Source organism: Zeus faber, assembly GCF_960531495.2.
Source record: "Zeus faber genome assembly, chromosome: 15".
NCBI lineage: Eukaryota > Metazoa > Chordata > Actinopteri > Zeiformes > Zeidae > Zeus > Zeus faber.
In genome coordinates, this window is record NC_137194.1 from 30301257 (window position 1) to 30327749 (window position 26493).

The 26493-nt window shown below is 45.9% G+C and overlaps 1 protein-coding gene across 3 annotated transcripts; it reads right to left on the reverse strand.

Annotated features, from left to right (window-relative positions):
* Positions 1-1652: 1652 nt before the first annotated feature.
* rcc2 (regulator of chromosome condensation 2) lies at positions 1653-14046 on the reverse strand. Of its 3 annotated transcripts, none has more exons than XM_080014651.1 (13): positions 13908-14046; positions 12655-12869; positions 8708-8801; positions 7566-7709; positions 6686-6817; positions 6312-6400; positions 5278-5392; positions 4776-4942; positions 4502-4682; positions 3564-3669; positions 3110-3182; positions 2683-2760; positions 1653-2531 (listed from the first exon to the last, which is right to left on the reverse strand). In XM_080014651.1, the coding sequence occupies exons 2-13, from the start codon at positions 12853-12855 to the stop codon at positions 2427-2429; spliced, it is 1485 nt and encodes a 494-aa protein (XP_079870777.1). In that variant the 5' UTR covers positions 12856-12869; positions 13908-14046; the 3' UTR covers positions 1653-2426. The 3 variants fall into 3 exon arrangements, with proteins under 3 accessions (XP_079870777.1, XP_079870779.1, XP_079870778.1); XM_080014653.1 differs by having other exon boundaries at positions 12655-12889; XM_080014652.1 differs by lacking the exon at positions 13908-14046 and adding an exon at positions 13616-13734.
* Between the last annotated feature and the right edge of the window lie 12447 nt (positions 14047-26493).

Here is a 26493-nt window from a genome sequence, read left to right on the forward strand (position 1 = left end):
CTGGACTTAGGGTACAGTGATATTTTGTCCTTTTGATATGACTATGTCATGGATGTTGCTATTTCAGATCACTGTTGCATTTTCTTTGAAATGGCTGCCCTTCCTGTACAACAGAGGGGTACCCGAACAATTAAAAAAACGTGTCATTAACAATAATACCATTGAAACCTTTAAGAGAATTGTAAATGAGTTACTGCTGTTCAAGGCATCATTAACTGAGGATCCTATGAACAACTTAAACTCCAAAATACAAAATATCATTGATAAGATTGCACCTGTTAAAACTAAAAACATAGGAAAAACAAAAAGCCCCGTGGAGAAATGGAGCAGTTATTAGGCAGCTTAAGAGAGAGTCGCCAGGCAGAACGAAAATGGAGAAAGACAAATCTTCAAGTTCATCATGAAATTTACAAGGATAGACTCAATCGATACAATAACGAATTAAACAGGCCAGACAGTCTTTCTTCTCTAAAATCATTAATGAAAACCTCAACAATACTAAAGTGCTCTTCTTCAAAGTAGAAGAGGGGGAAGGCGTGTCCGGAGACAGTAGGAGAGGAAGATGGTAGGAGAGTAGAACTGAGAGTAGGAACATTGAACATTGGCACTATGAAGGGTAAAGAGAGAGCTGGCTGACATGATGGAGAGAAGTAAGGTAGATGTACGATGTGTACAAGAGACCAGGTGGACGGGGAGTAAGGCCAGGAGTATCGGAGCCGGGTACAAACTGTTCTACCATGGAGTGGATGGCAGAAGAAATGGGGTAGGGAGTCTTGAAGGAAGAATGTCAAGAGTGTTTTGGAGGTAACGAGAGTGTCGGACAGAGTGAAGAGCATGAAGCTGGAAATTGGTGGGATGATAATGAATGTGGTCAGTGAGTATATCCAGTTAGGTGTGAGATTGAAGAAGAGAATAATTCTTTAGTGAGTTGGATGTAGTGGTGGAGAGAGTGGTCATTGGAGCAGATCTCAATGGGCATGTTGGCGAAGGGATCAGAGACATAGGTGACGAGAAGGTGATTGGTAGGTATGGTGTCGAGAGGAATGTGGAAGGATAGATGGTGGATTTTTCAAATGGATGGAACTGGCTGTTGTGAATATGTATTTCAAGAAGAGGGAGGAACACAGGGTGACATACAAGAGTGGAGGAAGGTGCACACAGGTAGACTACATTTTATGCAGGAGGTGCAATCTGAAAGAGATCAGTGACTCCAAAGTGGTGGTAGGGGAGTGTGTTCGTAGGCAGCATCGAATGGTGGTCTATAGGATGACTCTGGAGGCCAGGAAGAGGAAGACAGTGAAAGAAGAACTAACGATAAAATGGTGGAAGTTGAAAAAGGAGTTGCATGCAAATTAGGGAAGAGGTAAGGCAGGCAATAGGTGGGAATGAACGGTTACCAGATGACTGGAAACAACTGCAGAAGTGGTGAGGGAGACCGCCAAGAAGGTACTCTGTGTATCATGTGGGAAGAGGAAGGAAGACAAGGACTCTTAGTGGTGGAATGAGGAAGAACAGGAGAGCATAGAGCAGAAGAGGTTGGCGAAGAAGAGATGGGATAGTCAGAGATGAAGAAAGTAGACAGAAGTACAAGCTGATGCGGCGCAAGGCGAAGAAAGAAGTGGCAAAGGAGAAGGCATAAAAGAGTCAACATCACCAATTGACATGAGCTTTTATTTACCATTACAATGACAAATGAATCCATACACCACAAAAACAAATAACGTGTATAACGTGTATATTAAAAAATAAAAATGCAGAACTTTTCAGATGTATAGATTCACGGCTCGGGCCTGAGTGGTTCTGAAAGACCAATCTACCACTGGAACATGCTTCGATGTAACATAGGAAGTAAAGGAACCACGAAAGAAGAAATTAGGTGTGCATAATGAGAAAAAACATTCAAACAATCAACTGAAAAAAAAAGAAAAGGAATGTAACAGTTCAGAGTGTAGTGCACCCCACCCCAAATCCCAACTGGATTTGTTTCCCTGCCTGGTAATAGTATAGAAAAAAATGTTATTTGGGAAACCAGCAATTCCATATCCTGAAAACACACTTTTAGAAAAAAAAGGCACAGGTATGGAGTCTCTGAAAGATCCCTCAATGTAGCACCTATTGTTGCGACGAAAATAACCTGGGGAGTCACTGAAAGGAAAAAACCTGAAGCCTGTGCACAGGTCTTTAGAGGAGTGGAATGAGTTCTGGACGCAACCGGAAGTTCATTGAGAGAGGAAATGCATCTCCAGTCTTCCACTGCCGCCAACACATTTTCGGTTTGTTTTTAAATGTTTGACTAAACCAGCTTTTAACCCAAATGTCCCACAAGCGCCCCTTCGTGACTGAACAGACAACTTTGTAAAACAAAAATAAAATAGGGGGAAGACTCTGTTGGCGAGCTGTTCCAGATTGGAGGAGGTGGGGGGGCATTACAGCGTTCGGGGGTTGTACTCTGGCAGCTTCTTGAGTTTCTCCTGCTCTTGTTGGCTCTCCTGTCTGGCAATGAGCAGGGAGTGAGAGTAGCCCATCACTACCTGCAGATGAACAAAAATCCGTCATCCGCCAAATCAATCCGAATCCCCCCCAACCGAGTGAGTTGAGATCACTTGAAGGATAGGTCCGTTATTTTCCCCCAAATCTGGCTGTATTCAAAGTGAGAGGTTGTCACCTCCGCCACACGCTTACCTGCTCCGTGTAGATTCCATCCAAGGTCTTTACCTCCTGGGCCGTTGTAGAGGACTTGGGCTTGTTGTCTCCATATCCCTGGTGGAAGGAAAACGGCAGGCGGTGATTAAGGCACAACCTCAAATGATCCGTTTCTGCAAATTATTAGATCTTTTGTAATGGGAACGTGGAGGATACTATGAGGTAGCCACAGTGAAGAACCTTCAACCTTTTCTCTGTATATACTGTAGATGACAGCACTTTCGGCCAGTGAGAAGAAAAAACAGTTTGTAAGGCCTTGGACGTCTGATAGTGCTTTATGGAAGGCCATCACAAACTGATATTTTCTGGAAGATTTTAAGTGTCCACTGCTCATTCAAAGATATATTTGTTTAGCCTCATTTGTCCCCCCCCCCCCCGTGAACAGACTTCTCTTGTAGCGACTTACCAGCTCTCCAAATGTTGGGGAGGGACCCCAGCTGATTGTGCTCTCATCGGCAGCGACAATAATGCTGCTCTTCCTGTGAGAAGGGGCAGAACCGACTCAGGACAAACGGAGCGGAATCCAAAACAAATCATCACACTGGGATATTTTCCTATAATGTCAGTAGCCATCAATACCATTTCAGGTTTGGATTAAGCTCAAGTACAGAGTATTAGCTCATTATTTATTCAAATGTTTATCCTCAGACACCAAACAGGGACTCAATCTACTTACTATTGCAAAGTAGCTAGACCTTTGCATCCCTACTGAAATGAATATCACAATGACACATTTCCTCATAGAATTTATGGTTTAGTGACTCTCCAGGAAGTAAGAACTAAAATCTGACCCTTTGGCAACATTAAAATACCCTTCACGTAAGAAGGGTGATTGTTGGTCCTGTTGGTCCGGCACTCACCCACACGTCAGGCTACGAATCTTCCAACCACAAAGATCCTGCACAGATTTGGGGTACATGGTTGACTCACGGGAGGTATTTGTAACACCCCAGAAGAACAGACCACCTAAAAAATAAAAAAAAAAGTGTGACATACTTCTATGGACTTGTGAATCAAGTGAGATTGTTTACATGTGATTCATTTGGACCGCCCCCCTGCCCCAACCAATCACTGATGAAACGGGGAGGTTTAGTATTCAACCGCAGTATGAGAGTAGGATCAGCAGTCATAGATACAGTATGAACACGGCAAGTCTTCCTAGAAAACCTTTAAAAAAAAAAAAAAAAAAATTTTTAAAAGGCAGTTTAAACAAGGAGAACTGTAAAAAAGACAAATACAAAAAGTTGTATTAGATATTGACGATTTCAGTGTTAAAACAAGACAAACTTAAAAAACAAAAAGATATATACCAACATATTTTTCCCCCTCTCTTGATATCACATTGTTAATATTGAAATATGGGTTACAATTATATAGCACTCGATTATAAAATTATTAAAATTCAGGAACTATTTGGTCAGTCAAAAGTGAATGCATGGTTGCCAACCACTTCTAAAACTGTAGCCCAGTCAAACAATATGAAGACTTTCAGAACAACAAGCTTTCCAGCTGCACTCGCTCAGTTCTACCACCACGCCAGGACATCTAATGCAATCAACTGAATCTGGATCAACATCGGTGGAATGTGGTGCCATCACCCATCAAGTCCTCCAGTGGGCAATGGGTCACAACGATTTCTCAAAATTAAATGTCGTGCTACCTTTTCCGCCACCATGCTAGGCTCCATTTCGATTTTTACCATGTGCGAAACAACTAGTCGACATCAGCCGACTGCAGACATACAGCCCAGCGTTATTTGGAAATCAACTGGAAGTCACTTGTGAAGCGTGATTCTTACCAGTTTCATTGATGGCAAACGAACACTGGTAGCCAGTATAGATCTGGGCAGCTCCACGACCAGGAAAGTCAAACAGCTTTACCAGTCTCGGAACCATCTCGTCCTTTTGCTCCGTGTGTCCCAGGCGCCCATAACCGCCGAAACCCCAGCTGAACACACGCTTCTGAGAGTCAAGTATCAACTAAAAGGAAAAAAAAAAGAAAAGGGGGGGAATTTAGACATATAGGGATAGGGATAGGATACGTTAAGTTGAATATTGGGAGAAGCGGTTTACAGTGTGGTTTCCCCCACAGGCGACATCTCGGACCACAACGTTGGGAACTGGCATGACCTGGCCGTCCTTTGACTTCTCAATGAAGATTGCAACACGGCGAGGGATCAGCTCGCAATCAAACTCGATGCGTTGGGCACGAGCAATGAACTTCCCGTCAGAATTGTGTCCTGCATGACCAGAGAAGATGAGCTCAGTTTTGTTTTTTTACACACCAGAAACCAAACTGGTGTGTTGAGTTGCAGATTACAGTTTTCTTCAAGACAATATTTAGATTTGTTTTGGTCAACGATCTTTTTTTAGTGCAAAAATTTTGTTAAGGGGGATCAAGTTAAATATCCATTGTACATTCATGAGTTGTAATCAGGATTGCTAACCATCTTCTTGTAACTTCTCCAATTAGTTATTAGTATTGTACTTCTGCGATATTCAAATTAACCAGCACAAAGAGAAACACCCCTTCCCCACGCACCCTGTAACAAACTTTTCAAAGGAAGAATCTTACCTAGCTGTCCATATTCTGGGCAGCCAAATGAGTAGAGATTGCCTTTGCAGTCCACTACCATGCTGAACTCCGCGCCACAGGCCAACTTGACCAGTGGCTGCCCATTGTATGAAATCTGAGGAAAAAAAAGTAGGCAAGTGAGGGTAAGATGGAGGGGACAGAAAGGCAGACAAATGGAAAGAGACACTACCAATGTCAAAGCCAACAATTTTTCATGACCCAGTGTAAAACCTTTCCCGTGCGAAAACGATATTCTTGGATAACAATAGGGCATGGACAATTCAGAGATGATACAACTTTCGATAAAAGTATTTCTTTACTGGATACTGAAGCTATATGAGGGTTCCAAAAACAAACTTTTTTTCTTATAGGAACACAAGCACACCATGAGGGAACAATACTTCATACCGAACACAAATTTCAATGTAATCAATGACAATGTTGCTATCCGCGGAGTTGCTTCGGATAGCGATGCAAGATCTTCGGGAATCTTCATTCTTCAGAACTTTGGTTTACTTTCACACCCGATTCCTATGTCAATCAATAGCGAAACTATAAACTAATAGGCCGAATACTCGACCACTGCGATATAGAAATGCGCAACATACACATTTCAAAGGCATGCGATAATGGCATGTGGTCAAGGTGTATTCTAGAGATCACTGACGAGAACACCATCAGAATAGCGTCTGTAGCAAAGCTTGCATTTGGTCCCGGAAAGTGGCATCATAGTCCTCAGCCATATAAAGACTACACAGGGCAGTCAGTGTATTATTGGCATAGTATAAGACGAATCCCCATCCCACTTCAAATAACTGCAATTTTCATGACTGATTTATCTGCATTTTCAGCACTCTTTGGCTTCTTTCCTTATAAAACTCTTTGTTACCTCATGTGGCTGTGAGCCATTTGCCAGCCCACATTCATAGATGACATTTGCTCAGAATTCAGCATTCCGTTTCATGAGACTCATGTGTGATTTGATTACTTCAAAGTTAAACTAGTGTGTCATATGGTGCTATTTCCTTTCTTACTGGCGCAGGGCTGAGCACAGCATCTGTCTGGTTCCCCTGGCCAAGCTGGCCCAGCTTGTTCTCTCCAAAGGAATGTACAGCTCCACTCTCTGGGAGGGGAAGACGAGAAAATCAATAAACTCATTCAAAAACCCATACTTAATGCAGTTTTTTTTTTGTTTAAATCATAAACATACATCTGTTCTGTCATGGAAGACCAGTTTTTATTCTGAAAGAATTTATGACAAGAGGTTGATGCCTTCTTCTTTAGAGCTATGACTTTGTTCTACCTTGTATTAGTTCTCTTGAAAACGACCCCAAAGATCAACCAAACAAATAATACTGTTAAATGCAATTTTATTTCCTGCACACCCACACACCCACACACACTATACCTGTGAGTGCCAGGGTGTGATTGCGTCCACAGGCTGCAGATACAATGACGTTGTCCGCGAGGGCTTCAATAAGTTTTGGAGCCTCCAACCTCTTTGTGTCGCCGTGACCCAGCTGTCCCTTTTCATTGCGCCCTGTAAGGGCCCAAATAAGACGCTAAGTGGAAGATCACTCCTCTCCACCAGCTCAAGCGTGGCTATACACAGTAGCCAAACATTTGACAGTAGATCCTTAAGAATCAGTGGGATTGCATTGTCTTCAACTTCGTCAGAATACAAGGACAACATTTTGGGCTTGTCTCCATATCCCTGACGTTGAAACAGAAAGATGTTACAATCAAACAAAAATAAAGTTTAATTTCACCTTGAAACGTGGATATTTTCATCATCTGCAGGTGGGCTATTTACTTCGATGTGTTTGATTTCCGATGATGTGCAACAGAGCAGGTCAACTACCTTGCTTCGATATGGGGACCGCAGGTTCACGCGTGTTAATACACGGCATAATTTTTTTTAAATAAATATGTGCATAGAAAACTAAATGTTAAACTGAGATTTCGTTCCTGTCAGGACAATTGCCATCAGTTTTCTTCGGTCTTCCATGTGTAATGTGCAGAAAATAAGTTAATTCTGCTCTTAATTTGTTTAAGTTTCTCTATAAAAATTATAAAAAAAAAAAAAGAACCGGCAAGAGTACCGTTAAAGTACCGCATCGATACTTGGTAGTAGTAGTAGTAGTACCGTTAAATTGTTAATGATACCCATCTCCCTACTCGTGGCACCCTACTCGTGCCCCATCCCCACAACGCTTTAGTTGTTTATCTGGAGAAACGGGTTTCCAACAGATGAGTTGACTTGTCGACAATTTGAACAGTGGATTTACCCCAGCTCCACAGTTTTCCCTCATTGGTGATGAGCAGACTATGGGCAGCGCAAGGACCAGACACGACACAGCTGACCAGGACGCCGTTCAAGCAGCCATAGCGGTGTGGACCCCACAGATTCTGACCCAGGTTCCGGTATGCGGCTGCAAACACAAACACAAATTCATTACCGAAACCCAACATTAGGCTTGTCTGCTAAGACTAGCTGGCAGATATAGCATGTTATTGGTAAGCGGTGCGACAGCGCAGAAAATTGTTGTCTGTATTAACCCCCAAAGATAAGAGAATCACAAAAAAGTTAATTTTACTTTCTCGCAGTGAAACTAAAGAACACCGACAGCTCTCCATTAGGGTGGCAGGTTCACCTTGACATTTATGAAATGTTCTTTTCATCACCATTCATCAAACCTTGATGAAGCATGGTCTGCCACCATTTCCTCTCAGAAGATAAACACATTGGACTATACTGTGAGTTTCCAGTTTTCAAGATTGCATTGTGTTGTTTAAAATGGTCTGAATGATTTGGCCTGAGTTACAGCCCAGTGAAAAGCAGCAGCACAAGTGATAAGTTGTTCGATATTAAACCGGTGTAATTTGGTGGTATGCATCATTATACTGATAAACATTTTAATTTGGATTAAGATTTAGATTGAAAAACCCCCTCCTTTAAGGCAGTGATTATGAAAAACACTTTGACAACATCTTAAAGATAACCACTTTTCCATTGTACAACAATACTCTTGAAAACAACCCCCTGCCTAAACTCCCAAGCCAGGTTCCCAACCCCTGCTTGCGTCGTTGGTTATTGTTACCATGTGCAGAAAACATTGCTGTGAATAAGGAATAAGCTGCTGAAACAAGCAAACGAACCAGCAATGTCAGAGATAATGTTGCCACCTTTTCGGCTGTTGTAACAGAATATTTGGAAGGATATGACAGAGAAACATTTGAGTCACTAGATGACATGTACAGTTTTTCGCATAGTCCCCCAAGTTGTTGCGTCCCCCATTTGAGAAGAACTGCTTTAAGACTCTGATACAGAGCACATCATCTTCGTTCAAAGCAGAGTTTAATAAAAGGGACCATAAGAAAAAAAATAAAATTAATAAAGAAAAGTATATTGCAGGTGTCTGCACGCTACCTTGTTGCTTTGGGACCTCCTTTCTTCCAATTAAATCCCAATTGGTCGCCCCGAAGATCAGCAGCTGACCTTTCACTTTCGGGCACTCCAGTTTCTGTAGAGGTGACAGTTGGTGATTTTGAGTGGAGTTTGCTAAAAATGTAGGACTGAAAAGAGCACCATTTAAAAACCATGATTGCAATATGCAAATGAAAACATATTGCTACAAGATGACTAGCAGGGCTCCAGACTACGACCATTTAGTTGCATTTTGCTAACATTTTTGGAGTCTCCGTTTCGCAGATTTCGGTGCCATGCCTGAGCTGTCGATTGAAATTCCCGCCCTCCAAAACTGCCACACGCATCTTCACAAAATATTATCATTTGGAGTGCACTGCCTGAAATCCCCTGTATTCCTCTGAAATGCCACCACTTTGCACTCCCGTGCGGCTCGAACCATTCAGCATCAGAGCCATCAGAGAAAAGAGGCGGGTCGTAAAAGGGCTGCCGGTAACGTCCCGTTCATTCAAACTGTCAGTTGTTTGTTGACATGTGAAAAGTATATGAAATATCTTCTGTGGCTGCAGGGCGGGGTGCTCGAGACTTTCCTGCAGCTGTAGGGTGTCTGTACGGTTGCGGGGCCTTTTCTGTTGCTTGGAGGCACTACGATATACACCAGAACCAAGACACACACACACACACACACACACACACACACACACACACACACACACACACACACACACACACACACACACACACACACACACACACACACACACACACACACACACACACACACACACACACACACACACTTGACAGGAAGAGGCCACGTGGCAAATTGCAGTTTTTCTGGACTTTGTTTTTTTATGTTGTCGTCTGATGTTTCTGTTTGTTTTTCCATGTACATGTTTTGTTCTACGTTTGTCTCATCCATGATGATTCTCCCCCTGCTGGAGTAGTGATTAGGTGTTTATAGACCAAAACATGGTAAGATAGTACTCTAAAGAGGTGGATTGGTGCGGTTCTGTGTGACAAAAAGCTGCGCTCTTGTCATCCTACAGGTCGTCCACAGGACAAAGTTGTTGCAGCAGTTTACTGATGATTAAAGAATGAATAAAGAGTTGCATTGCAGGTTGAGAAGTTGAACTCCACTTGCAAACTGTCCTGAATTGCAATGGCATACAAATAATCTGTACTTCATGCCCAGCATACTGACAGCACAGGTTCAAAAAATAAATAAAATACACAAAAAGAAAGTATGTGCAAAGTAATTAAGGATAAATAGGTTAAGTTCATAAAAAAAACTTTAAAATAGTACAGATCTAAAAGAAATATTTTTTAATTAATTAATGATTTTTTTCTGTTAAAGCACTACTTCGCTTTCTGACTTTCCTTTAAAATAAAACCGCACATTATTATTTCTGTAAATTGTCTATTTATTACTAAAGTCTTTATCAGTAACACAGGATGGAAAAAGAGACAAGATGGAAAAATCAATGTGTTGCGCTGCATGTCGATTTCAGTGGTGTTTAAGTTTTGTGCTGGTGCTCCTAAAATTTTCAGCCCTGATAAGACTGCCCTACATACAGCTACAACTACACATACATTTTAATTAACAGATACAATGCCATGAATATTGGCATATTTTGGCACAGCCTTATGTGTTCAGATCTTTATAGTATTCTGGCTTTTCTATTTTATCTGACATTGACGGGCTTAAAACTAAAAGTAGACGATAAATGAGACTAAATATGCAATGAGTTGACTACTGCCAAAGCGGAATGTATTTATTTGCCGGCCCGCCCTCTACTGGCCTAAGGTGCCCAACACGTAAATATGTAGCTAGTGCTTTAGGCACATGGAACCCAGGAAGCCATGAGTTAAGAGAAAAAAAATAAAAAATGTTGAACCCGGAAAGACTCATTTTGAAGCAGTGACTGAAGAGAACAAATCCCCAAAAGGAGTCTGTCCATCCTGCACTGGTCTGGACACTGACTGTGCCATTCCTAAACTTGAAATTTACATCCTTCAACCATTCCCATGCACATCTACCCCAATTCAGATTATTTTCTTGCTGACTGACTGCCTAGGTTTTGAGCTTCAGCTTCAAGTCATAACCCAACAAAGGATTCACAACCGTGACCAGCACATAGCGTCACCACTATCAGAGGGCTGGTTGTGTGGAATGCAGCATTGGGTTTCCTCTGGACACGACAAAGAACACTGTTCTAGAAACCTTGCGGATCATCCATTCATTGTTTTCAGCATTTTCATTCTGTCGTAGTGAGGTACTCTTGTACGAGCAGCCTGCAGAACCTTGAATGTTGGGAAAGTTTTCTTTGCGACTTCCTGGACAATTTTACACGTAGAGTTCTAGCAAGATTGTCAATTGTGGGAAGACACACGACTATCACAAATCTTAACATTTGGATTATTACTGCAATTTTCATAGAGTTTATTTTGATTGTGGCCCAGTCTGAAGAAAACTTCACAAATAAGTCAGATTACAATTGGACAAGGCTGCCCCCGATGTGCCCTGGTTGTTAAGAAACTATTGAAACTATTCTAACTAACCCTAATTATACCTTTAAATGGGTAGAGTTTAGGAGTCCGGATTACTTCATAATTGGTGATTCAGTCGATGTTTTATTGATTAACTGGAACAATTTTGATAAAATAAATTTAAATTCGACACTTGAAAATTAACAAATTAGTTATTTTAAGTAGCAATAAGCATGTTAGTTAAGGCCAGAATTAAACTTTAATATGTAGGGGAGGGAGAGACAGGGTGTTGGGTTTGCACAGATGTTTCTCAGTTACATTTTTTTTAGGTTTATTCTGTATTGTTAAGTTTTTCTCTGTCTTTTAGTTTAGTTAGTAAAAGCGTGCAACGAGGTTGCGCTATGAGCTGTCATGAATGATGGGGGGCAACATTTCAATAAGGGTTGGGGAAAAATGTCACCAATCCTTACAATGAAAATAAATTCAGAGTATTTTTCATGACAAAAGCAGCAAGTTGCACGGTGGTGCAGTGCATTGTACTGCTGCCTCACAGCAAGAAGGTCCTGGGTTTGATTCCTGCCTGGGGCGCTGTTGGCACCGTGCTCCGGCGGGTTATCTCCCAAATAGGAGCCTTTCTGTGTGGAGTTTGCATGTTCTCCCCGTGTTCACATGGGGTTTCCTCCACCTCACGTCAGTAAGGACCCCCACCAAAAACATGCACCCATCATTGTCTGACCAGCAATGGACATTTATCACCTGGTCCCCGGGCGCGTCTACGTATGCTGCCCACTGCTCCTGGCTGTGCCCCCGGAGGAAGGACAACCCAGGATGGGTCAAAAGCAGAGAATCCATTTCACCGGCCACCATCAAAGCATGTGTGTGCAAGCATGTGTTATAGTGTGGCGTGATGAATAAAGACTGTTTCTTCTTCTTTTCTGTTTCAAGTGGTCCCATGGTAAGGAATGAAAATTTCTCCAAACAATGTTATGATGGCAACCGTAAAACATTTTCTAGGCTTAAAGGAGGAGGCATACTTAAAGAAAAAACATGTTCAGAACAAGAGAAGAACAAAATGAATGTGATATGGGTTCTTCCTGTGTTTTTAGTACAAGGCGAACTTGGTGTTTTTCTTACTCTGAGTTCTCCCCTGGTCCCTGACTTCAACCTCCTTTCCATTTTTTTGTCCATCTTTAAATACACCAAAGCTACAGCAGACTCCTGTCACATTCGTGCTTCTTTCACCACACCACTGTAGTTTTGCTCTGTTGTTTTCAGTTTTGAGCAACTCTCTCTGGACATACGTGCCACGGGATCACTCTGCGCCCCCTAGTGCCATGGAATGATGTATAAAGAAGTAAACAGAGTTCTTTTTGAGTAGAAGGTGTTCTGGGACATGTTCTCCGGTGGTTCTTATGCCTCCACCTTTAGCGCTACCAAGTTAAGGTGTTTGTTCAACTCACTATTTTCTCCTTGACGTCATCGGAGACTGTGACAGGCTGCAGGCCAGCCTTGGCCACAGGCCGGCCAGGTTTCCTATTGTTCTCCTGCTCATAGTCGAACTCGTCATCACTGCTGAAGTCCCTCTCTTTCCTTTTGCCAGCCGCCCGCTTCTTCTTTGTCCCACCGTTCCCTGAGACGTCCGTCACCTTCTTGCGAGGCATCTTTCACTCCTGAGCTGTTAAATGGACGGAAATTCTACTAGTTAATGGAGGGAGAGAGAGAGAGAGAGAGAGAGAGAGAGAGAGAGAAAAAAATCCAAAACAAAATGATTTAATTGTCCCAATGAACGGGGCGATGAAAGATTTACCACGCACTCCGTGGTGCTGGATCATTTAATAGTGCATTCGTTTGGAGTGTTTACCCCCCCCCCCCCAACTTTGTCATGTAATATGTGAGCGTCTTCGACGGAGACAAAGTCAGTGAAATATTGTTAACAAATTAGTAATTAGCGAGCGACTATCTATATCTGCCCTGAAGGAAAACGCCAACATACTCAAAAACTGCTATCCGCGAATAAAAGACGCGCAGTTGGAGCTTATAACCCGACCACCACAAAAATCAGATAGTCGGCTTACTAATATTTCACTTTCCACCCTGGTACACACAGTATACGTACAGATTTTTTTCAATATGTATGCAAACTTGCTCGTTCCTATTTTTCTGCCCAATTTGTCGCATGCCACTTTTTTTCTTATTACTACCTTCTTAATGTCGCTTATTGTTTTTGGAGCAATCCCATTTACCGCCGCAATTTCCCTCCGGGATAAATTATAAAGTACATAGATAAAAGTATCTTAACTAGAACGCTGGCTTCGTCCAAGCTAGTTAGCGCGCTACCATGGCTAGCCGAGAAAGAACCAAAACGCCGCTGTCTTTGTTCACACGAGCCGGCTAACGCGCTCAACTAACAACTCAACTTACTTTTGAAAACACCCACCAACTCAGAGTTTGTCCTTCCACTGTACCACAAGCTTCACACAGGTCCGCACGGACCCAGCTTTAGTTTAACGTGAACAAAAAGGTGTTTGCTAGCCGAGACGCAGACGCGCCGGCTAACTCGCCGTGGTAAGCTAGCCGGTAATCTAAACAAAGAAACGCACATTCTTAATTATTCAACTTTTACGATACCACCACCCCCCCCTTCCCCCGCAACGCCGCGAACCGATTTTGAAATATGCCAAATACGGAGTAGTTGACGCTGAGTTATACGTACTTCCTTTTTTTTTGGTGAAGATGACGAATAAAACCGTCTACTGGATGATCTCCTGACCGAGCAGCTCTCGCGTTTTTTTTTTTTGATTGATTCGGAACAAAAGACTCCGCAGTGTCCTCCATCAAACCACGTGGTTCACTCATTCGGTCCCGACGCCGCCGGGAACCGGAAGTAGGGACACCGTAACGGAGGCCGCGTTAAAGAGCCGACTTTTCTACACGTTCGGTTTCACCCCCGCGGTCGCTGTCATGTGTATTTTTTTTATGAACCGTACAAGGACGTTGTGTTGTTGTTACTAACGCACTTGTTGGCCACCGTTGTCAAACCACTGCGTGATCGTAAAAAAAAGATGGACTTGATTCAGAATGACAAAACGCGACCTGGGATTTTTGTCGCGTAAGTTTGACGTCATTTAAAGTGCTAATGCTGCGTTCCATTAGAACGCAGAAATGTCTGGGACTAATATTTATTCTAGCAAATATAAATGCAAAATGTACATCTAGAAATATGTAGAGTATAATATAACATATTTTAACAATACAATAGCAGATATGTATTTGTAATGTAGAATTGTAATATGTTTAATAAATTGAGTGTAGACAGTGTCTGTAAATACGATTTTTTTTAAATTATTGTTTATTTCTGAGCTGAAGTGTGGCTGGACCTAGACCACAAAACGACCACAAAGATCACTCACTAACTGATCCGGACCACTATCTTCACGCCCCTATCTATCTATCTATCTATCTATCTATCTATAATTATATTTTTTTGGACTACTGTATGTACATTTACACACTCATATACATCCTCAAAGATTAAAGAGGTTTACTTGTCACATACATATACCAGTGAAATGTCTGAGAGAGATAGAAGGTGGCAATGTTCCGTTATCATTATTTTAAGACTGCAAGAGAGGAACAGGAGTTGTGTGTAATGTTCATATAACAATATAATCTCTTGAACTGGAATTATATGTTAAATTACAGCAAGCAAGGTCAAAAGATTTGATTCCACATCCAACCCCAATCCTTATTCATCAAAGTGCTCAGCAATTTAGCCCCATTGCTGTGATCACGGCAGGCGTATCACTCACAACACACACACTCTCACTCCAGGTGCAACAATCATAACATAATCACAACACATAAAAATAATAACAATCTATCATAACACATATAACATGGCTTCCTAACACTAACACCGGCATAACAATTAACATTACTGTAACTAAGAACACATAAAACAATCCCTTTCCCCGACAACCCCAAAACACACAATAAACAAAGCATGCTGGGAAATCTCCGCCCCACCTCTATTCCCCAACACACGACATCGCCCCCACCTGGCTGGTTAGCTGTCCCCAGCAACCCATGTGTCCACCACAAAGTCTCTGAGTTGTTGAAAAAGTTGACACTTTCGCCGGGCCCGCCCAGGGGGGCCCTCAGCTGCTTCCCGTGGCAAGGCACAGACTGGAGATCTGCCCCTCTGCCCCTGACTCACCCTCTGAGCCAAGGGTCGGTAGGGTGCAAGCCGATTGTGATGAAGAACCTGCCCAGAAACCGTCAGTACAGAGTCCCCCAGGACGCAGGCTTAGCCGCATCGGCGCCCAGAGCTCAGCAGCCGACGGCCCTCGAGATGTGGGCTCGGCACCGCCCGTACCACCGCCCAGAACTTGCCCATACGGAGGCCCCCAGGACGCATTGCCACCTGGGACCTCCCACCGTAGTAGACCCCCTGATGACAGCAAGATTCAAGATTCAAGATTCCAGATTCAAGATTTTTATTTGTCACATACATATACATACTCCATACATATATGCAGTGAAATGTAATGCAACGCACCCGGTGATAGCACACAATAAGTCCTAGGAAAAAGTACAACAATAAAATAAAATAAAAAGTAGAAAATTCCTTTCTAATAGACCGACTAACTGACTCCTAAAACGTAATACAGTAAGTGGAATACTTATAGAATAAGATAAAAAATATATAGAATAAAATACAATAAAAAATAAATTGAAATGGAATGGAATAGGTTGAAGGAATATGCCTATGTATATACAGATATGTGCATTTAAAGTGGCATGTGAATTAAAGTGGCATGTGAATGTGAATAGTGTGAGGTAGTGTTTGGGATAATACAGCACAGTATACAACAGTACGGCGCAGCAATACGGCATCACGAACAACCCTGAACAGTGATACAGTATGCGGTACAGTATGCTGCATACAGTACAGTAGGTAGTGGAGCCTAGTGCATGGCTCAGTTAGGACCCCTGGTGAGGTCAGCGTTGACAGTTCTGATGGCTTGAGGGAAGAAACTCCGTCTCAGTCTCTTTGTTCTCGCTGCGTGACTGCGGAGGCGCTTGCCTGACCGCAGCAGCTGAAACAGTCCGTTGTTGGGGTGATGAGGATCCTTCATGATCCTACGGGCTCTGCTACTACACCTCCTGGTGTATAACTCCTGCAAGGGGGGGAGGGTAGTTCCAGTGGTACGTTCAGCTGAACGCACCACCCTCTGCAGGGCCCGCCTGTCCTGGGCAGTACAGTTCCCAAACCAGGCAGTGATGTTGCCTGTCAGGATGCTCTCCACTGCTCCAGAGTAGAAGGACTTGAGGATCCTCACCGAGACCCGGAATTTCCTCAGCTGCCTGAGGTGGTAGAGACGCTGCCTCGCCTTTCTCACCAGAGTGTCTGTGTGAACAGTCTATGTTAAGTCCTCTGTGATGTGGACTCCCAGATATCTGAAGCTGCTCACCCTATCGACAGAAGTCCCATTAATCCACAAGGGCGCGTGCGTCCTCGATTGTGATCCACGCCTAAAGTCCACAATCAGCTCCTTGGTTTTGCTGACGTTCAGGTGTAGGCTGTTGTCCTGGCACCAGAGTGACAGGTCAGCCGCCTCCTCGCGGTAGGCCTTCTCATCGCAGTCGGTGATCAGGCCCACGACCACGGTGTCGTCAGCAAACTTGATGATGGTGTTGGAGCTGGACCTGGCCACACAGTCATGTGTGTACAGGGAGTACAGTAGGGGGCTGAGGACGCAGCCCTGGGGGGATCCTGTGTTCAGGGTGAGGGAGCTTGACATGTACTTCCCCACCTTGACCACCTGGGGGCGGCCTGTGAGGAAGTCCAGGATCCAGGTGCACAGCGGAGCATTCAATCCTAGCTCCAACAACTTGACAGCCAGTCTGGTGGGAACTATGGTGTTGAAAGCTGAACTATAATCAATGAACAGCATTCTCACATAGGCCCCCTTCTGGCCATCCAGGTGCGTGAGCGTGGTGTGCAGTACCTGGGAGACCGCGTCATCCGTGGATCTGTTCTGCCGGTACGCGAACTGCAACGGGTCCAAGGTGCGGGGGAGGGAGGCGCAGATATAATCCTTAATCAGCCTCTCGAAACACTTCATGACCACCGAGGTGAGGGCCACCGGACGGTAGTCATTCAGGCAGGTTGGAGAGACGATCTTCGGGACAGGAACGACGGTGGACCAACAGTTGCGGCTGCCAGCTGACGGTAACATCTACATGGCTCACAGTGACCTCATCTCGTCAGGACTGAGGATGTTTAGTAACTGCCCTGAGGATTATCTATCCTGGAAGGGGAGCTTCCGCAATGCCACAGCAGGATTGAGCATCAAACCCAACGAGGAGGTCGACCTGCTCACCAGGTGGCTCTCTGGGGAGGCACCAAAGTATGTCGAGAGGGTCACGGCGGCCCACGTCAACGATCCAACTGCCTGCCGAGACAGAGCATGGCGGCGGTTCGGTATGTTTACGGAAGTTTCGGAAGTTTACGAAGCCGCCAGAGGTCATATAGTGGGCATTGTTTACAAAGCTAGACAACTTCCCGGCATCCATGAGAGGAACCTCAAACAGCTGAGGTCCCACGTGGACCTCCTCCGCGAAGTGGACTCGATTAAACACAAGAGGTACCTGACTGGCCGAGGGGTGGAGCACCAGGCCCACCGCACACAGTGGGGAGCCACGAGGTTGAGGGGTCGACATCGCGCATGATGGGGAGCCACGGGATTAAGGGGTTGACATTTTACAGATGCCACCTCTTCCATCAGCCTCTGCGCTGCCCTTGAGAAAGCACAATCTGTGAGTTCATACATATACAATGACAACGTATTGTTATCTACATCTGAATAGAGAATGGTCCTTTATCTGCATATTTCTGTATTGTTCCACAGTTTTACACTGTTAAATTTAAGATACCAAAGTGAGATCACGTCTCGGGGTACTGATTGGAAGAGTGTTTAGCTCACTGTATAGCCACATATGGCTTCACGTGGTGAGGGTGGATCAGGTGGATCAGGTAATCCTGATGGATTACCTGATCGAGCCAGGTTCGGGTTCTCTGGTCTGGGGGATATCAGAAAGGTAGTACTCTAGCAATTTTTCACCCTGGTCCCTGGTGGAGGACCTGGGCTAGCCAGGTTTGGGTTGTCTGGTCCGGGGGCTACAATGAAAGCAGTGCTCGAGCATTCAGAGAATCAGAGGTGTGCTTAAAGCAGCTCTCTGGGATCAACAACTTATTTTGGGAAGTCAGAAACAATATATAGTCAGTTTGGAGTAACTGGTCATTGGTGAACTATGTGACGAATGTCGTCTCTGTAGCTGTGTCAAGGTGAGGCCCGAACAATGACAGCTGAGTCTAGAACTCCAAGACTTGGGAATGTCTGTTGGATGCGGTGAGGCCTAAATACTTATATCTGCGTCTGGACTCCAAGAATTGGATGTCTGTGGAAATTATGTAAATTATGGAAAATATGTGACTGGGGTAAGATGAGGTTGTGTTCGTCAATATGTGTGTACATGAATGTTTCTGTGATTACATGGATTTAGATATATTGTTACACACACAAGTTTATATGGTCATGGTTACACAATAATAGCAAAGTAATTAATAAAATCCCCATCATTGACCGGCTTGCCCGGGTCCTCCACCAGGGACCAGCCCTGGTGGAGGACCCAGGCAAGCCGGGTTGGGGTTCTCCAGTCCGGGGGCTTCCAGGAAAGCAGTACTCTAGCATTATTGACCCTGGTCCCTGGTGGAGAACCTGGGCTAGCCGGGTTCAGGTTCTCTGGTTAGGAGGCTACCATGAAAGCAGTGCTCTAGCATTGCTGACCCAGGTCCCTGGTGGAGGACCTGATCGAGCTGGGTTTGGGTTCTCCGGTCTGGTGTCTACCAGGAAAGCAGTGCTCTAGCGTTGTTGACCATGCTCCCTGGTGGAGGACCTGATCAAGCAAAGTTAGGGTTCTCTGTTCTGGGGGGTTCCAGGGATTCAGTGCTCTAGCATTGTTGACCCTGGTCCCTGATGGAGGAATTGATCGAGCCGGGATTGGGTTCTCCGGTCTCGGGGCTACCAGGGATGCAGTACTCTAGCATTGTTGACCCTGGTCCCTGGTGGAGGACTTTGCCAGGATTGGGTTCTTCGGTCTCGGCGTGACATGGAAAGCACTGCTCTAGATTTGTTTACCCTGATCCCTGCTGGAGGACCTGATCGAGCCAGGTTTGGGTTCTCCGATCTCGGTGCTACCATGTAAGCAGTGCTCTAGCATTGTTGACCCCGGTCCCTGGTGGACATGTTTGGCTAGCTGGGACTGGATTCTTCAGTCTGGGTCCTTCCAGGAAAGCAGTGCTCTAGATTTGTTTAGCCTGGTCCCTGGTGGAGGACCTGGGCTAGCCAGGTTTGGGTTCTATGGTCCGGGGGCTACCATGAAAGCAGTGCTCTAGCATTGTTGACCCTGGTCCCTAGTGGAGGACCTGATCGACCTAGGTTTGTGTTCTACGGTCTGGGGGCGACCGGGAAAGCAGTTTGCTAGCATTGTTGATCCTGGTCCCTGGTGGAGGACTTGGGTTAGCCTGGTTTGGGTTCTACGGTCCAGGTGGTACCAGGAAAGCAGTACTCTAGCATTGTTGGTCATGGTCCCTGGTGGAGGACCTCTTCGAGCCAGGTTTGGGTTCTCCAGTCCGGGGGCTATTAGGGAAGCATTGCTCTAGCATTGTTGATCCTGGTCCCTGGTGGAGTACCTGGGCTATCCGGGTTTGGGTTTATTCAGTCTGGGGTCCAACAGGAAAGCAGTGCTCTAGCAGTGTTGACCCAGGTCCCTGGTGAAGGACCTGATCAAGAAAAGTTTGGGTTCTATGTTCTGGGGGCTACCAGGAAAGCAGTGCTCTAGATTTGTTAACCCTGGTCACTTGTGGAGGACCTGATCGAGCCAAGTTTTGGTTCTCCGGTGTGGGGGCTATCAGGAAAGCAGTGCTCTAGCATTGTTGACCCTGGTCCCTGGTGGAGGATCTGGTCTAGCCAGGTTTGGTTTCTCTGGTGCAGGGACAGCCATGAAAGCAGTGGTCTAGCATTGTTGACCCTGGTCCCTGGTGGATGGCCTGATGGAGCCGAGTTTAGGTTGTCTGGTCTGGGGGCTACCATGAAAGCAGCGCTATAGCATCGTTGACCCTGATCCCTGTTGGAGAACTTGATTGAGCCGGGTTTGGGTTCTCCGGTCTCAGGGTTACCAGGGAAGCTGTGCTCTAGCATTGTTGACCCTGGTCCTTGGTGAAGGACTTGGGCTAGCTGGGTTTTGGTTCTCCGGTGTGGGGGCTATCAGGAAAGCAGTGTTCTAGTATTGTTGACCCAGGTGCCTGGTGGAGGACTTGGGCTAGCCCAGTTTGGGTTCTCCAATCCAGGGGCTAGCAGGAATGCAGTACTCTAGTAATGTTGAACCTGGTCCCTGGTTTAGGAGCTGACAGGCCGGGTTTGGTTTCTCCGATCCAGGGGCTAGCAGGAAAGCAGTACACTAGTATTGTTGACCCTGGTCCCTGGTGGAGGACCTGGTCCAGCAAGGATCGGGTTCTCTGGTCCAGGGGCTGCCATGAAAGCGGTGCTATAGCACTGTTGACCCTGGTCCCTGGTGGAGGACCTGATCGAACCAAGTTTGGGTTCTCCGGTCTGGGGGATATCAGGAAAGCAGTGCTCTAGCATTGTTGACCCTGGTCCCTGGTGGATGGCCTGATGGAGCCGGGTTTAGTTTGTCTGATCCGGGGGCTACCATGAAAGCAGTGCTTTAGCATGGTTGACTCTGATCCCTAGTGGAGGACTTGATTGAGCCGGGTTTGGGTTCTCTGGTCTCGGGGTTACCAGGGAAGCCGTGCTCTGGCATTGTTGACCCTGGTCCCTGGTGGAGGACCTGGTCTAGCCAGGTTCGGGTTCTCCCTTCTTGGGGCTACCAGGAATTAATCCCTCTCGCTTTGTTTAACCTGGTTCCTGTTGAAGGACCTTATCGAGCCAGGTTTAGGTTCTCCGGTCCAGGGGCTGCCATGAAAGCAGTGCTCTAGCATTGTTTGCCCTGGTCCCTGGTGGAGGACCTGATGGGGCAGGGATTAGGTTGTCTGGTTCGGAAGGAAGCAGTGCTCGAGCAGTGTTGATCCTGGTCCCTGGTGGAGGACCTGATCGAGCCAGGTTTGAGTTCTCTGGTCCAGGGGCTGCCAAGAAAGCAGTGCTCCAGCATTGTTGACCCTGGTCCCTGGTGGAGGACCTGGTCTACCAGGTTCGAGTTCTCTGGTCCAGGGGCTGCCATGAAAGCAGTATTCTAGCATTGTTGACCCTGGTCCCTGTTGGAGGACCTAATGGTGCTAGGTTGGGGTTGTCTGTTCCGAGGGCTACCATGAAACCAGTTCTCTCGCTTTGTTAGCCGTTGTCCCTGGTGGAGGACCTAATGGTGCTAGGTTGGGGTTGTCTGTTCCGAGGGCTACCATGAAACCAGTTCTCTCGCTTTGTTAGCCGTTGTCCCTGGTGGAGGACCTGATGGGGCAGGGATTAGGTTGTCTGGTTCGGAAGGAAGCAGTGCTATAGCATTGTTGACTCTGATCCCTGGTGGAGGACCTGATCAAGCCAGGTTTGAGTTCTCTGGTCCAGGGGCTGCCATGAAAGCAGTGATCCAGCATTGTTGACCCTGGTCTCTGGTGGAGGACCTGATGGTGCTAGGTTGGGGTTGTCTGTTCCGAGGGCTACCATGAAACCAGTTCTCTCGCTTTGTTAGCCGTTGTCCCTGGTGGAGGACCTGGGCTAGCCAACTTTGGGTTGTCTGGTACGGGGGCTACCAAGAAACCAGTGCTCTCGCATTGTTGGCCCCTTGTCCCTGGGGGAGGACCTGAATGAACTGGTTTTGTGTTCTCCGGTCCGAGGGCTTCCAGGAAAGCAGTATTCTTGCATTTTTGACCATGGTCCCCTTTGGAGGACCCGGGCTAGCCAGGTCGGTTCTCCGGTCTTGGGGCTACCATGAAAGCAGTGCTCTAGCTCTGTTGACCTGGCCCCTTGTTGCAGACTTGGACTAGCCTTCTCACCCTGGTACCTGGTGGAGGACCTGATTGAGCTGGGTTTCGGTTCTCCCGACTGGTGGCTACCAGGAAGGCAGTGCTCTCGCATTGTTAACCCTGGTGCCTTGTGGAGGACCAAAGGTGCCAATGTTCAGTCTCTGGAGAACCAGTTGGATGAGCTTCGAGCGAGGATAAAATTCCAACGGGATGCAAGAAACTGTTGCGTCCTCTGCCTGATGGAGACATGGCTGAACCGGCGGGTGTCGGAGCACGCCATACGTGCAGCAGAGTCCTTCTCCGTGTTCCGTGCCGACATAGGAGTCGGGGAACTCCAAGGGTGGAAGCATGGCCTCATGATAACAGCCGCTGGTGTAACCCCAACAACATCAAGACTCTCTCCCGCTCCAGTGCGCACTTTCAGTGTCTGAGAATGACATCAGGAGGGCTCTGATGCGTGTGAACACCAGGAAAGCTGCGGGCCCAGATGGCATATCTAGATGAGTACTGAAGACTTGTGCTCACAAGCTAGCCCCAGTGTTCACTCAGATATTCAACACCTCCCTGGCTGAGTCACTGGTCCTGTCCTGCTTTAAGATGTCCACCGTCGTTCCTGTCCCGAAGATCGCCTCTCCTGCCTTCCTGAATGACTACCGTCCGATGGCCCTCATCACGGTGGTCATGAAGTATTTTGAGAGGCTGATTAAGGATTACATCTGCGCCTCCCTCCCCCGCACCTTGGACCCGCTGCAGTTTGCGTACCGGCAGAACAGATCAACGGATGACACGGTCTCCCAGGTACTGCACACCACACTCACGCACCTGGATGGCCGGAAGGAGCCTATGTGAGATTGCTGTTTATCGATTATAGTTCAATTTCAACACCATAGTCCCCACCAGACTGGCTGGCAAGCTGCAGGAGCTAGTACTGGACCAGGCTGTGTGCCTGGATCCTGGACTTCCTCACAGCCAGGCCCCAGGTGATTATGGTGGGGAAGCACATGTCCAGCTCCCTCACTTTGAAGACAGGATCCCCCTAGGGCTGCGTCCTCAGCCCCCTTCTGTACTCCCTGTACACACATGATTGTATGGCCAGGTCCAGCTCCAACACCATCATCAAGTTAGCTGACAACACCGTCGTGGTGGGGCTTTCACTTTGGTGCCTGGACAACAGCCTCCTCCTGAACGTCAGCAAAACTAAGTAGCTGATTGTGGACTTTAGGAGAGGATTACAACTGAGGACGCATGCACCGTTGATGATTAATGGGACTTCTCTTGACAGGGTGAGCAGCTTCAAGTACCTGGGAGTCCACATCACGGACGACTTAACATGGACCTTACATAAAGACACTCTGGTGAGAAAGGCGACGCAGCATCTTAACCACATCAGGCAGCTGAAGAAATTCCGGGTCTCAGTGAGGATCCTCAAGTCCTTCTACTCTGGAGCAGTGGAGAGCATCCTGACTGGCAACATCACTGCCTGGTTTGGGAACTGCACTGTTCAGGACAGGCGAGCCCTGCAGAGGGTGGTGTGTTCAGCCGAACGTACCACTGGAACTACCCTCTCCTCCCTGCAAGACTTATACACCTGGAGGTGTAATAGCAGAGCCCGTAGGATCATGAAGGATCCTCACCACCCCAACAACTGACTGTTTCAACTGCTGTGGTCAGGCAAGCGCCTCCGCAGCCACACAGCGAGAACAGAGAGACTGAGATGGAGTTTCTTCCTGCAAGCCATAAGAACTGTCAATGCTGAACTTACCAGGGGTCCTCACTGAGACACTCACATAGCCCCACTGTCTAACTGTACTGTATGTAGCATACTGTACTGCATACTGCATCACTGTTCTGGGTTACTGCATATTGTGCTGTATTGCTTTTCTGTTTGGTGTTATTGTATTGCTGTGCCGTACTGTTGAATACAATACTGTATATCTCCACACACACTACCTCACTTTATTCACATGCCACTTTAATGCACATATCTGTATATACAAATAACCTATCCCATATAAATGAGTCTATTCCGTTTATCTCTATTTTGTACCTCCACCTTGTATTACTTTTGAGTCATTTTATTTTATTTTATTCTACATTATTCTATTTACTTACTGCATTACGTTTTAGGGATCAGTTTGTTTTCAATTAGTTAATCAAGTACAAATAAGGTAGATATTGTGTTCAGTCTAGAACATAATTGTGCGTAATCACGTTGCATTGACATTTCAATGCATATACACATACGTATGTATGGAAGTATGTCTATGTATGTGACGAATAAACCTGCTTTAGCATTGTTGACCCAGGTGCCTGGTGGAGGACTTGTGCTCGCCGAATTTGGGTTCTCCGGTCTGGGGGCTACCAGGAAAGAATTGCTCTAGCTTTGTTGACCCTGGTCCCTGGCACCTGGTGGATTACCTGAGTTAGCCAGGTTTGTGTTCCCTGGTCTGGGAGTTCCCAGGAAAGCAATGCTCTAACATTGTTGACCCTTGTACCTGGCAGAGGACCTGAGTTAGCCAGTTTCGGGTTCTCTGGTTGGGGTGCTACCAGGAAAGCAGTGCTCTAGCATTGTTGACCCTGGTACCTGGTGGAGGACCTGAGTTAGCCAGGTTTGTGTTCCCTCGCCCGGGGGCTACCGGGGAAGCAGTGCTCTAGCATTGTTGACCCTGGTCCCTGGCACCTGGTGGAGGACCTGGGTAAACCGGGTTCGGGTTCTCTGGTCTGGGAGCTCCCAGGAAAGCAATGCTCTCACATTGTTGACCCCTAGTACCTGGCGGAGGACCTGAGTTAGCCAGTTTCGGGTTCCCTGGCACCAGGAAAGCAGTGCTCTAGCATTGTTGACCCTGGTTCCTGGTTGAGGACTTGGGCAAGCCAGGTTTGGATTCTTCAGTCTGGGGGCTACCAGGAAACCATTGCTCTAGCATTGTTGACCCTGTTACCTGGTGGAGGACTTGAGTTAGCAAGGTACGGATTCTCTGGGCCGGGGGCTACCAGGAAAGCACTGGTTGAACATTGTTGACCCTGGCCCCTGTTTTTCATTAGTTCTTGCTCTGTATGTGCATTGATTTGAAAGAAACCTGATCCACGACATGTCTGCAGACCTGCCAACCTGCACAGATTTTGTGCACCAACTACACCATAGTGGAAAACTACTGAACCGACCCTATATCCGCTCGTAACCCCATATCTGTTGAATTGATAACAGGAATATCATGTGCCATTAGCCTGTTGTCAGGCAGGTCACAATTGAGACCGTTAAGCCGCCTTGTGACCAAAAGGGAAGTTCCCTTTCCCTTGTCACACTTATCGCACCCCATGCATCGATCACCACGTGAGTGGCTGGAATTTCCACGACTTCACAATTCATAGTACAGTTTCTAATGCAATGCAGGAATGAAATGCAAGCTGAAACTAAGCAAAAAAAAAATAAAATATATATATATATATATCAATATATATATAATATTGTAATTTAATGATGGAAATTAATCAATCAATACAAAACAATACCGTACATTTATTGGCCATTTAAATTACATCCCCCGGATTGGACCAGATGTGATTCTGTATCCCCTCCCCTCCCTCTCCTCTCACTCAACATCCGCTGATACGCAAAGCACTGAGCGGTACTATATTATCCACCGAGGTGTAACGCTGCCCTGCTGAGGTAAAATGGGAACTGGGAGAGTTATAATAAAGGACAGAAATGTGACCGTAATGTTCACATATAAAACGTGAGATGCACAGATCAATTGACCGGTGACCGTAATTGGTCGGTTTTCAATGGCCGATCAATGTCATATATATTTTCTGATTCTGTGCCAATCAAATTTACATGCTCGATACTGTGCTTATGTACTGTACTCCAATTCTCAAACCCGATAGCAATGTAATGTAACGTAGTTATGTAGTTGACGCTAAAAAAAGAGTGAAAGAAAGAAAATGTTGGCTGTTTGGAGGTACTTCAAGGTAAACTAAGAAGATTAGCTAAATTATGTATTTATCGCCTGACAATATTCCAACATTGCGCAGACTGCATATCTACCACTGTCACAGCTCCGCTTCTGATGAAAAGTTTGACTCTTTTTTTTTTGAGACTTGGTTCTTGACAAGTCACTCAGTAAAACGAGTCGTTCGATTTGATTCACTTGGTTTAACGCATGGTGAGGGAAGGAGGACTTCCAGAGAACGATAGTGAGAAGAGTCGGCCATTTATTTGATTTGTTTATTTTTTGTAATGATTGCAATTTTTTTGCAA